Below are 13,483 nucleotides of genomic sequence, written 5' to 3' on the forward strand. Positions count from 1 at the left end.
CTCTCCTTCAAATACACCAAGCTGAGAAAAGCAAATATTTATTAAACTCATCTCCACTAATATTATGTCATCGGTATATATTGGAAATAATAGAGCCCATCCCGAAGGTCCTTAAGCATTGCTAAAGTGTTCTTTTAACTGAAGTTTGTTGAATTACTTTTTAAAGTTCTCTAATGCTTTGGGGGTCTACCATTTCCCCAGTCTCCACCTCAGGAGCTCATCTCCTCTATATGAGTAAATGACACAGTCATATAAGTTAAATTTTAATCTGTTAGTGCTTCTTGGAAAACAACCAAAAATGACAGTAACTTGCTCCTACAACACTCATTATTTTTTGTTCTCTTTTGTCAAAAGAAATTCTGAAATTATAAATAACATTTTATTTACATATTTATTTACTACTTTATTCGCAGAGCAGTATATTAAAGTACCATGTTGCTTAATCTTCTAGACTAAATATAAATACTGCTTAATAAATAAAGTACTCGTGAATCATGTTTTTAAATTACATGCAACATAAAAATTCTAAATTTGGTTATATGCAGGAATGATAGCATGACTAATTAGATTGTACAGCAAATTAAATATAGATAATTTTACCTCTTTTTATGTATGAACAGTACATGTTGATTATGCTCTGCATATGTCATGCTAAATAGAGTATATTAAATAATTAAATTGGAGTTCAAAGGGATTAGAGCGTTTACTTAGAGTTACACAGCAGTGCAGAGCCAGGGTTAGAATTCACCAAGGCTTTGGATATAAACTCTCTGTATTCATGCCTCTTATTTTCAGATTAATAAAATCATCATATTAAAACATCTTCCTCTGATTAAAAAAAACCCCACTGTTTGACCTTAAATATTTTCTCAAACAATCATGATAATTAAAGCCTCAAGCACTGTCTCAAATTTATGGGGAATAACAAAATATCATTCTTTTATAGTTTGCATTCACTTTTCAAAAATTTCTGTATTCTTCAACTGTTTTTTTTAGTAAGCAGAGCTTATGACATGAAATCTCAGCTTTTAGAAGTGCCAGCGTTTAATCCATGTTTTCTTTGGTGGTGTTTTCCCTTCTACCTTTAATAATATAGCCTATGTATTTTTAAAATAAAGTGAGTTAAAATTTATTTTTCACCGGAGAATCCTATGACCTGGAGATAATTGATGGATCTTAGGGCATCTTGAGTAAGGGTTGAGCATCTCTGGCCTATTACTTTGTTTTGTTTTTTGTTTTTAATTTTCAATGTGTCAAGTAATTATCGTATGCTAGTCACTGTTCTACACATATTATACAAGTTTCTCATTTTTTCCAAATGACAGCCTATAAGGTTGGTGTTAGAATCCCTATTTTATAGATGAGAAAACTTAGAGAGATTGAAGTCATCCAGCTGATAAATGTTGGGGCTGGCATTTGAACTTAGGTGTATCTGACTCTAGAGTTACTTTGTCTTGGTTATTGCTAGCAGCAAGGGGACATGTCTCTGAAAAATTACTGCTCTCTTGCCTGACCTTGCAAGTGAGTATCACCAGCTAAGGATGTTTGCTTGGTATGCTGGATCTGTACTAATATCCAGCTGTTGTTTGGAAACAGAGGTCCTTATAATGCCAGAGGTGTGGTGCAATCCAAGCCAATTTTAGCATAAAGTTTAACAAAGGTACTTGGCTATCATTCATATATGTTAATTGAAGGAAGCTATATTATATAAAAGTGAAATTCCTTTAAATTAAACTATGTTCAAATCACTTTAAAATTAGAATATGTTCTCTATTCTTTCCTATTCTTCTAAAACCCATTTCTCTGTAAAATTTTAAATAATCTCTCAAAAATATTCCCTTAATTTTAAATCAGACTTCTTGCAGAGATATAAAACAAGCAAATCTTAATTTTTATGATGTGTTTTTGGCATAAAAAAACACATTATTTACCCTTATGTTGTCAAAAGAAGAGACTGTCTTTTTCAACAGGGCAAAGACTGTGTTTTGTTTTAGGAAGTTCAGCAGAATGGGCAGAACACTTAACACCAATAACACCAACATTGGCACAACTGCACTGCATGCTAAGGTGTGCATGTATCAAAGGAGTTTTGTAGATATTTAAAAATCTGAACCTCTTTTTTAATTGTTTCCATAATAATGCCTTCCCAAGATTTCCTCTTTGGAGGGATAGGAGAACTCTATGAAATATGACAACATCATTTAATCCACATATATAAAACTAGATAATGACTATTAAAGAACCAGGAAGCACTTGAGATCAGGAGGGAGGTTAGAAGACCTACTTTGCCTCCTTTCTCCGTGGAAAAGAAAGTACCCTCATAGTCGGTAAAGTAATTTCAGTGAGATCCTTGCTTTTCTACTTTTTGCCTCGGAGCTCAGGTTAAAAAATGAGGATGTGGTCTGGAAAAGGACCTAAGCAAGAATATGAAAGAATGCTAGTTTAAATATCTTGATCACTGTTTTCTTCTGGGTCTCTAGCTTTTGAACTTTTTAATTCTTAATGAATCTCTACGTGCCCAAACACAGATAGAGAGAGCCTCTTGAGGACAAGGAGTGTGTTTATTTAAGCAAGAAGTAGGCTAGCTAGGCCATTGCCTGAGTGGAATGTTCGTCTGAAAAGGCCACTGGAATAAAGGAAGAATGTGAAATGGCTTAATCTGAGTCTCCTCGTGGAGCTACATACCTAATTGGTTACACATACACTGGTCTTGCTGCCCCTAAATTAGATGTGGGCTTGGGGAGTGGGAGATGTTACTGGAACAGACTTTGCCCATGTTGAGTCACTATTGAACAAATCTTTGTAGAATATAAGCTAGAAAGGTCATCTTCATGTCTCTGCGTGGCACTTTAAATCGATAGAATACCTGTTGGCATATTGTAACTGTGCAATGCGCGTCTGATGAGTGATTAGATAAAGGAATGAATGAACGTCTCCACAGATTTGGTTTCTGCTGCCAAATCAGTCTGGCTCCTTATGCTAATTAGGAAGCAAACTATTTTGCTGCTTGCACTACATGTGTCACATAATCCTCTTTATGTTGGGGATAAATATTTGTTACTTAAAATGTCCTTTTTAAAAGAAATATTTTAACTATGAAGAAGGTTCAGTAGTGGTGCTGTCGTTAATTCCTTTCTATTCCTTTGCTTTCTGACTATTCAACTCAGAGCAAGTCAACTTTGGGCTGACAGAATTGTAAATTATACATTTTGGTACCTCCTGTGTAGTAATTGGCACAGTTCAGTTTGTAAAAATCTCTTAAAGGGATCTATAAATGTGAACATGATTTCCTGTAGCTTTCTGTTGTTTAGAAAAGTGTTAAGGATACATTTTTTTTTTCATATTTAACTCTTCTACGGGCTAATTTATAAACTAATAATGAAAAAATCTTCCTTTGCATATAAAAGTTTTCCTCATTTTATGAGTCAATTAGGTTAAATCATATGGAATTATAATTTTTGTAGGTCAGAAGGTCAAATATCAGGAATTTCACACAGCAATCTAATATAATGATAAATGATAAATGCTCTTAGCAAAGTTGACTTTTAAGAAGTCTGCATTCTTATCAGCTTGGCAATACTTTGATTATTCCACTAACATTATTCTTATTACTTGGAAATGAACACAATCCCTGCTCTTAAGAGGCTGTGTACATCTCTGCGTTGGCACCTAGAAATATCCTAAAAATACAATTTCAGTAATAGTAAATATCTCTTTTCAGTTGAGTATTTCTTCTTTTTGCTACATATTTATTTTAAGGGTATTAAGAACGATTTACTATGCATTGAGTACTCAAATCTAGTTCTTCCTGTTCATGAAAAAATCTGATGACACGATCCGTCCCTGCATGTACATTTATATGAATTATTAATAGCTAGATTTTATGGCTTTCAGATTGCTAACCTCTTATTACTATGGCAACACAACAGTACTTAGCTGTACATTATTCTGAAACTTAACACATCTCATGCCTTAAATACAGTTAATATTACTGTGAAATTTTTATCAATAGTTCCCAATTAAATTCTAGATGACAGTGAAATATTTAGCATTTTGGGTGATCATTCCAGAGGCTCCAAGCATAAAGACAGAGACAGAGCTAACATTTCCCAATGCTTTCTCATTCTTTCTACTTCTGTCTCTAATAAAGATAAAAATAGAGAATAATATAAAAGTGTATGAATATGAACCCTAATAAATGTCCATACATTTTACCAAAACAATAATAAATTGTCAGATATTTAAATGTTAACACAGAAAAGTGGGGAGTATAATACAAATTCTAAAAGTATCCTGAGGGCCGGCCCCGTGGCTTAGCGGTTAAGTACGCGCGCTCTGCTGCTGGCGTCCCAGGTTCGGATCCGGTTGTCCGGCCATGCTGAGGCCGTGTCCCACATACAGTAACTAGAAGGATGTGCAGCTATGACATACAACTATCTACTGGGGCTTTGGGGGAAAAAAATAAAATAAATAAAATTTAAATAAATAAATAAAAAAATAAAAAGTACCCTGAGACATTTGTAATATAACTATAAAAAGTCATAATTGCTGGGAATGGATTTGCTCTCAAATAATTTTACTATTATTATTATTAACAGTTTTAAATATAGATGCATTAGAAGGAATTCCAGATTACAATGAAAAACAATTATGATAATTGTTTAAATAATGATAATTATTTAAATTATAATGTGATGCCTATGGGTTTATTCCAGTATCTTTCTACAACAAATAGAGGTGATTCTGGATTTTACTTAGAGAAAGTAAATTCAAACTACCCAGTGTTTCTTTTTTGACAGCTATTAATTATAAACAATCTATTTCTTTTGTTGCTTGTACTAGGTATGTTGCATGATCCCCTTTCTGATGGGCCAGAGCAACTAAGCTAATAACATTCTGACACGGACATGGTAATTGATCTACCTGAAATATTTAGAAGATAATCTCAATAGGTCTATATATCTAGAAGGAAAGTTTAGTAAAGGGTACTTTAAGTGCTTATCAATTATGTACTACTTTAGTAGGACTAGAGAAACTTGAGCTAGCTTAAAATGTTAAATTCTAGGCCTTTGAGTTGGAAAAAGGATCACATGCAAACTAATCATATAAACATTGGATATAGCGTTCTTCATTTCCTTGTGCTTTCAAAAACATTCAACATTATCCCAAATTTTCTTGATATAGCCTTTCCAGAGCATTCAGTGATAATTTTAACTTTATAATAATATTTTTAAAGAATTATGTTAATAAAATCTAATAGAGTATCCTTAGTTGCTATGTACCTCATTAAACACATATAGAATGTGTCATTTTTACCATTTCACATGATCATAAAACAATAATTGAGAGAAAATGGAATTTTAATAAAGCAATATTTGTTGAGTCCTTAATGAATATATAATTTTATCAAATATTTTTGTATAATTTCATCATTTCCTTCACATAAATTTTCAAAGTAGCAATTTTCATACTCTATTATATCATTTTGAGTAACAATAGCTCAAGTAACAAATTTTGTGGACACATTTGCATGTGGACACAAATTATGTGGATCATTTAACATCATAAAATGTTTATGATTTGGCGTTTTACTTAAATCTCATCCTGCTTGAATTAAAAAACTTAGTAGCTAGAAACCATGTTTTCTTTTTTTTTTTTTTTTTTTTTTTAATTACGATCCAGCTATTCCACTGTTGGGTGTTTATCCAAAGAACTTGAAAACACCAATTTGCAAAGGTACATGCACCCCTGTGTTCATTGCAGCCTTATTCACGATAGCCAAGACTTGGAAGCAACCTAAGTGCCCATCAAGGGACGAATGGATAAAGAAGCTGTGGTATATATACACAATGGAATACTACTCAGCCATAAGAAACGACGAAATCCAGCCATTTGTGACAACATGGATGGACACTGAGGGTATAATGCAAAGTGAAATAAGTCAGAGGGAGAAGGTCAAATACCGCATGTTTTCTTTTTTACTTTGTTTTGTTTTGACTTTTTTAATTGCAAGAGTGTATATTGAAAACCTTATTAGACTTATAAGCTCAATAGGAAATTAAGCATTGCAAAAATATAATTTAATTATTTTGCTTTGCCTTATAATTAAAAGCCATTATAAGATACATTTCCATATCTGTTCATCAACGAGAACTGACAGATTTCAAAAGACCTAAAGAAATTATAAGTATTAAATTAGCCTTTTAGAGAAGTTACAAAGTTCTGCTCCTCCAAACTTCTTACAAAGAAAGCATTTGGCAACCTTACGCACATGGATAGCTCTGAGGCCCCATAAATTGCTCCAGTGAAATAATTAGTGCTCCAGTTACTAAAAGAAGTATGTTTAAGTAAACTTAAAATACTTTCTTGAGTGTTTAACAGAAGATAATTTCTAAAATCTATATAATTAGGTACTTATTATTTATTAATCATATTGAGAATAATAAAAATTTGTTAGGGGATATAAAACCACGAGTCTCTTAACTGGCTAAATAGAAATTCTTTTGGATCTGCCCTTTTTCAAGATGTTGCCTTTTCACGTAGGTAGTGAACTTAAGCCTAAGCAGAAATGGACGTTTTTGTTTCCATAACAGTTTATTGAATGCCTACTACATGCCTGTGCTGTACTAAGTGTTCTGACCACTTAGCTTCATTTAAGCTTTATAAAACCCTCTGCTTCATTTAGTCCTCATAAAAAGCACAATAAAGTAAGTTACTTTACAAGTGAGGTACCTCTAGCTCAGAATTTGGGTCATATTGCTAGTATAAATGGTGAGATCAGGATTCCAGCTCAGAACTCTTTCCAAAGCCCCATCACAATCATGACTCTATCTTTCCTGAAACGTGAATATAAAATATGATTTCATCAAATATTTCCAGTTAATCAAGTCTTATGGTAGAATCCTGTAGAAACACTTGTGAAATGAATGTTCAGATGTATTTTAATCATTGTTTTGTATTGTGTCATGGCTGTTCTGTGGATCAAATTGTATCTGGGGTTTTTGCCAAGGCGGTAGGATATCTATGCTTCTAATTTACATTAAGTTGGAACTAGCATCACTTTGTTACCTAAACATACTTTCCGTATCCAAATTTTGCCAATTGTCATAATACTGTTCTTTACAGTAATTTGTTTTTCCCTATCCAGCATCATACGTTGCATTTTAGTTGCCATGTCACTGTAGTTTCTTTTAATCTGAAAGAGTTTCTCAGCCTTTCTTTGTTTTTTATGACATTGATATTTGTAAAGAGTGCAGAATTGTTATTGTTTTTAAAGAAAGTTCCCCAATTTGGGTTTGCCTGATAGTTTCCTCCTGATATGATTTAGGTTACCCAGTTTTTGCAAGAACATTACCTGTATTAGTTTCCAAGAGCTGGTGTAACCAAAAACTTGGTGGTTTAAAACAAAAGAAATTTATTTTCACAGTTCTGGAGGCTGAGAGTCCAAAATTAAGGTGTCAGCAGGGCCACCCTCCTCTGCAAGCTGTAGGGGAGAATCTTTTCTTATCTCTTCCAGCTTCTGGTGGTCCCAGGAGTTCCTCAGCCTGTGACAGCATAACTCCAGTCTCTGCCTGCGTCTTCACACGACTTCCTTCCCTGTGTTTCTCGTCTTCTTACAATGGCATTTATTGGATTTAGGGCCCATCTGGTAATCCAGGATGATCTCATCTCCAGATCCTTAACTTCATTACATCTGCAAAGACCCTTTTTCCAAATAAGGTCACATTCACAGGTACCAGGGATTAGGACTTGCACATATCTTTTTGGGTCCACTATTCAACCCACTATACTGACTAAATGATGGTATGTCCTTCTCAAAGGATAATATCAGGATGCACCAAATGTAGACAGAGCTAGGAAATAGATTTTTCATTAAAGAAAAGATCATAAATTCAAACTGATACTCTAATTCAAATTAAATATTACAGTTTTTTTTCCTTGCCTTCCCACATCCCATGTTTGTATCTTCCTTTCACAGTGAGAACCCTAGCTCCTAACATTACCAAAATGTTTACTTATTTGGTCAACCCTATAACACAACAGTTTCAGAATTGCTACACCTGTATCATTACCTACAAGAAACTTGCCAAATAAGGTTCAAGGTTTCTTTGTGGTCGTTTGTTTTGTTTTGTTTTGTTTTGTTTGGTGAGGAAGATTAGCCCTGAGCTAACATCCAATGCCAGTCTTCCTCTTTTTGCTGAGAAAGACTGGCCCTGGCCTAACATCCGTGCCCACCTTTCTCCACTTTATATGAGATGCCGCCACAGCATGGCTTGACAAGGGGTGTGTTGGTGCGCACCCGGGATGCGAACCTGCAAACCCCGGGCTGCCACAGCAGAGTACGCGCACTTAACCGCTGGGGCACCGGGCCGGCCCCCTTTGTGGTCGTTTTTGTCTTCAACTGAAATAATGTAGCCAAGTTCAAAAGTTACTTGGATCAGTTCCTCCTCCCCCGTCTGTGTAGCTATGTTATCCACTATTCGGTTCATTTGTTTCTGTTTGTATTCAATTTTAGGGTTTCTTCTTTCATCCTTATTAGTCTAATTTTATTTATTTTTCGAATAATAACACTTTAACATGATTCTAAAAGTAAAAACTATTGAGAAAGTATACTTAGAGAGGTCACTCCCTCCCCTATTCATTCTGCCTTGTTCCTGCCATCTCCTGTAGGTAACTGATTTCATTAGTTCCTGATTTACCTTCCCTGTGTTTCCTTTTATAAATATAAGCAGATACATGGATATTTTCTTATTTTGCTTTCACTTTACATAAAGGTAGGATACTATGTATGAGTAGTCTCAGATGGGGATGATTTTGTCTCCTAGGGCTCAATATCTGAAGACTTTTTTGGCAGGGGGGGTCACTACTGTAATGGATGCTACTAGCATCTAGTGGATAGAGATCAGGTATGCTACTCAACATCCTGCGGTACAAAGGATAGCCCTCAACAACAAAGAATTATCTGATTCAATCCATAATGTGGCTGTGGAGAAACCCTGCTATACATCTACTTTTGCACTTTGCTTTTCAACTTAACAATATATTATGGAAATCACTCTATATCAATTCATAGACATCTTCCACGTCCTCTTTTACAGCTGCATAGTGCAGATACTATAGTTTATTCAGTCCGTCTCCTTTATATGGGGATTTAGGTTGTTTTCAATATTATGCAATTACAAATAATGCTGCAATGGGTAACCTTAACGCACTTTTTTTATTGGTGGTGGTATTTTTGGAAGTATATCTTCAGAGAAAATTCCTAGAAGTGGGTCAAAGACCAAATGATACGTTGGTTTGACAAATCCCTTCCAAAAGATTGTACCATTTTGCATTTTCACCATTGTATAAGAGTACCCGTTTCTCCATAGACTTGCCAGGTGAGTGAATTGTCAAGCTTTTGAACTTTTGCCAATCTGATAAGTAAGAAACTCAGTGTAGTTTTAATTTGCATTTCTCTTTCTATGAATGGTATTTTTTTTAAAAAAAAACATTTTTGTTCACATTGCTGGGTCAAAATCTAAAATTTTATCATTTTTAACCCAAATAATTTCAGGTAAAATACAGATGCAATGTTTATAAGATACAATAAAACAATTATGTATTTCTGTGCTGAAAATAACCAACTATTTCTTGTAGAAACATTTTTGTGGCTATGTATCAATAAATTTTTAAATGAACATAACAGTATTTTCCTGTCATGCCTGAGAGAGAAATATTCATCACCAGGTAATAAATATAATCCTGGAAATATGGTGTTTAAAGTCTGCTCTAAAGTTTTTAGGTCACCAGGATGTTACATGGAGTAAACTAAAATGACTTTGCACTAGGATTCTCGTGTGTTTGGTGTTTTACAGGCCATACATGTCTCTTGGAAGTCTTCGGGATCAAGTCATTTATCCTGATTCAGTGGATGACATGCATGATAAAGGCTACACAGACCACGATCTGGAATGTATTCTACACAATGTCCACCTCTATCACATAGTTCAAAGAGAAGGAGGTATAAAGTCTATTATTCTTTTTTTTTTAATGCATTTAACTTTGTTTTTAAAAATAAACTTGGGTAAATAGACAGTGTTTTAATTTGAATATATGCTGTCGTTGGAACATTAGCACACAAGTAAAGATGGAGTTTACAGCTTTTATTGCTTTTCCGTTGTTGACATTCTCTTTTCTGCTTGTGTTATATTTCCTGCAGCACACTAGGCTTTTTATTAAGTCTGCTGCTAGCATTTGAAAACAGACTTTTTCTTTTCATATTTGAATGTACAAGTGTCCCTGAGGCCATTGTCAATTTAGATGTATGTAAAGTTCGTGACAGAAATATTCTCCTGTCAAGCGCTCAGCTTACATTAAACTTAATTTGAGAAGAAGGTGTCACGTATCACAGAACTTCTTTTTTCTTTTCAGACCCACAGTCTTACCAATACATTTTTTTCTCTCTCAAGCAGCACATAGAGAATTAGATAAAATATAGAAAGTTCTGTACTGTGGTTTTTTCAGCATAAGACATTTTTGAAAGAGTAGGAATAATGGTTATTCATATGAGCTTTAAAAAAGAATTACTTTCTAATAGTTATACTTTCAAATAACGTGATAACATATAACATGATAGCCTAGAAAAACTACTAAAATAACAAGCTAGAATTCTAGGTTTAATGTTGCATGCGTTTTAGGTTCCATTTCCTAGCCCATGTACCTTATCAGAAGAAGCAGAGTAGCACAGTGATTAAGAATGTGAGCTTTGAAGTCAGAGTTCTTGGAATCAAATCTTAATTAGCACTGCTTTCTGTATCTTCAGCTGTAAAATGAGGACAAGTATCTACCTTATAAAGATTCTGTGAAGATTAAATAAAACTCTATATAAAGCATTTAGAACAGTGGCACATTGTAAATGCACAAGAATTAGTAGCTAATGGTAAAATTACTAGTTGTAATATTGATGCTATGATACACTTTGTGTGATGGTACTTGATATTTTACATAGAAATTTCACATATATTATTCCATTTGATCCTTACAATAAGCAAATGAGGCAGGGAAGAGAGGTATTATTATATTTATTTTTATGGTGTTTGTAATATCGTAATTCATAAATGCTATAAATATAGAAAGCAGGTTTTCTATTTTTTTCATATGTTCAACTCCTTCCCAGTTTTAAAACACTGTGGCAGATTAAATGCTGCACTTTAATCTTGGGTAGGTTATTTTGAATAAGTTTGAAATCCAATAATCCAAATAGAAATTTATAACGAATATTGGATATTCTATTCTTTTAGAAGTTATCAAGAAGTTCTCGAACTGTTTTTAAGAATGTTCCAACCTTAATAATATAATAGTAATTGTTATGATTTATTGAGTACTTACTATGCAGAATATAACAAGTTAAGCAATTTACATTGTCATCTTATTTAATATTTATAATTGCCCAATTATGTGGGTTTTCCTAAGCTCTTTTTACAGATGAAATTCAGAAGTTTATTAACTTCCTCAGGGGCCCACAGCAAATGGTGGACCAAGATTTAAACACAGATCTGCCTTGAAAATCAATGTTTTCTAGTAGGCTGTGCCACTGTGCTATGCTATCCCTAGCTTCTTAGACACTAATAATAATTGTCATATCCTTACACATTAAAAAAATTCCAAGGAAACCTGCTTTACTTGCTTAATCCTTAAAACATGAAACTTTTTTGTGTGTGTGTGAGGAAGATTGGCGCTGAGCTAACATCTGTTGCCATTCTTCCTCTTTTTGCTTGAGGAAGATTGTTGCTGAGCTAACATCTGTGCCCATCTTCCTCTATGTTTTGTATGTGGGATGCCGCTACAGCACAGCTTGATGAGTGGTGCATAGGTCTGCACCCAGGATCTAAACCCACGAACCCCGCGGCCACCAAAGTGGAGTGTACAAACTTAACCACTGCACCACTAGGGCAGCCCTAAAACGTCTTTTTAAGTGAAGCAGGAAAGCACTTAAATTTGCGAGGACATCACTTACTTTGGAAGAATCCTACTGAAATTCTATTTAGACTATCTAATATTTTGCTTAGAGAAGTGCTTTGCTTTAGTAAAAGATAGAATTAAAAACTAGATTTCATTCCATCAAAGAGGTTATGAAATAGAAAGGAGTAGATGTGTTAACAGACATGAACTAAAGCGGTTTGTATGTCTCTATGAAGCAGGAAAACCATTCTCTTCTTAGCTGGCCTAAACTCACTAAATCAGCATCGGAGGTAATATTATGACTCAGAATTCTGATCTGTGTGTTCTGTGATCAAGTAATACTGCCTACTAAAACTTGTGGGTTTAGTGGAACATGATTTACTTAAATATGTAAAGCTAAGGTTTCCCTTGACCTAAATACTTTTCTCTTATACCTTCTCCATTGGCGGGGGCAAAAAAATTCTAAGCCCAGAATATTTCTCCACTGTGTAGCAATCTGAACCTATTTTTCAAATCCTCACTTATGTTTCATAAATGCTATAAAATTCAGTCACAGAGAAAATTTTATTTCAACAGTTTTCACTAGAAGAAATCAAACGGCATTTTGAAATTCTTTTCCTACTATAAAATTATAAGGATATATTTTTAAATAGAAAATTCTTGGATGTTTACCCAAGAAAATGAACAGTGGTCTCCACTGGGGATTATCATTGGGAAATAGGGAAAATCTCTTTTTCGATCTAGTGCACAAAAACAATGGAGACTCTACTTCATATTTTCTTTCCCTTTGGCCAAGTTTATTTAGAAATTTTAATAAAGGTGAAAATTCATCTGAGGGAGAAAGAAGAGGGCAAAGAGCCTGGATTTTTTTCCAAATGGGAAAATTAAGCCTTTAATACTTGGGATTTGGAAATGTTATCCTAAGTTTGTGTGTCAAGTTTTGGCAGTCATTTTCCTCTTTGAAAATGAGGCTTTGCCTAGTCTGCTCTGTTTTCTGATATTCCCACCTCAGAAAAATATTTGATATGGCTATCTTTCTAATAGGCCCCATGGTTTTGTTTTTAAGTGAACTTTTTTTCTTAGTACAAAGTTAAGTCATAACAATAATAAATCAAAAAATTTTCAAATATTATAAAAATGTGTACCTTCGAAAGTAAAAGTCTCATAATTTCATTCCATAAGGTGTGTGTATGTGTGTGTTTATAGAAATGCAATCATAATTTATATATACATATATGTGTGTGTATAAATCTGATATATAGGCTACACACAATATATAAGCACACACACAATTCTGCAACGTGGTTTTTCATATAAAAATATTCTGAGTACATTTCTATATCAGTATGTATAGATCTAACCTATTTTTTAAGAGAGGCCTTGCTTTTTGAATAAATATCCAACAGAGAGTCAGTGGTTAAGATGTTGTAAGATGGGCCGGCCCCGTGGCTTAGCGGTTAAGTGTGCGCGCTCCGCTGCTGGCGGCCCAGGTTCGGATCCCGGGCGGGCACCGACGCACTGCTTCTCGGGCCACGCTGAG

The 13,483-nt window shown here is 34.2% G+C and overlaps 1 protein-coding gene across 1 annotated transcript in view; it reads left to right on the forward strand.

The window, feature by feature from the left end:
* Nucleotides 1-13,483, forward strand: part of ABCD2 (ATP binding cassette subfamily D member 2) — a 55,469-nt gene that overhangs the window by 26,232 nt on the left and 15,754 nt on the right. The window contains exon 7 of the mRNA XM_014795888.2: nt 9,858-10,003. Coding sequence (XP_014651374.1) covers nt 9,858-10,003 — 146 coding nt within the window. The remainder of the gene's footprint in view (nt 1-9,857; nt 10,004-13,483) is intronic.

Source organism: Ceratotherium simum, chromosome 17 (assembly GCF_057802395.1).
Source record: "Ceratotherium simum simum isolate JZ-2026a chromosome 17, ASM5780239v1, whole genome shotgun sequence".
Classification (NCBI taxonomy): domain Eukaryota; kingdom Metazoa; phylum Chordata; class Mammalia; order Perissodactyla; family Rhinocerotidae; genus Ceratotherium; species Ceratotherium simum.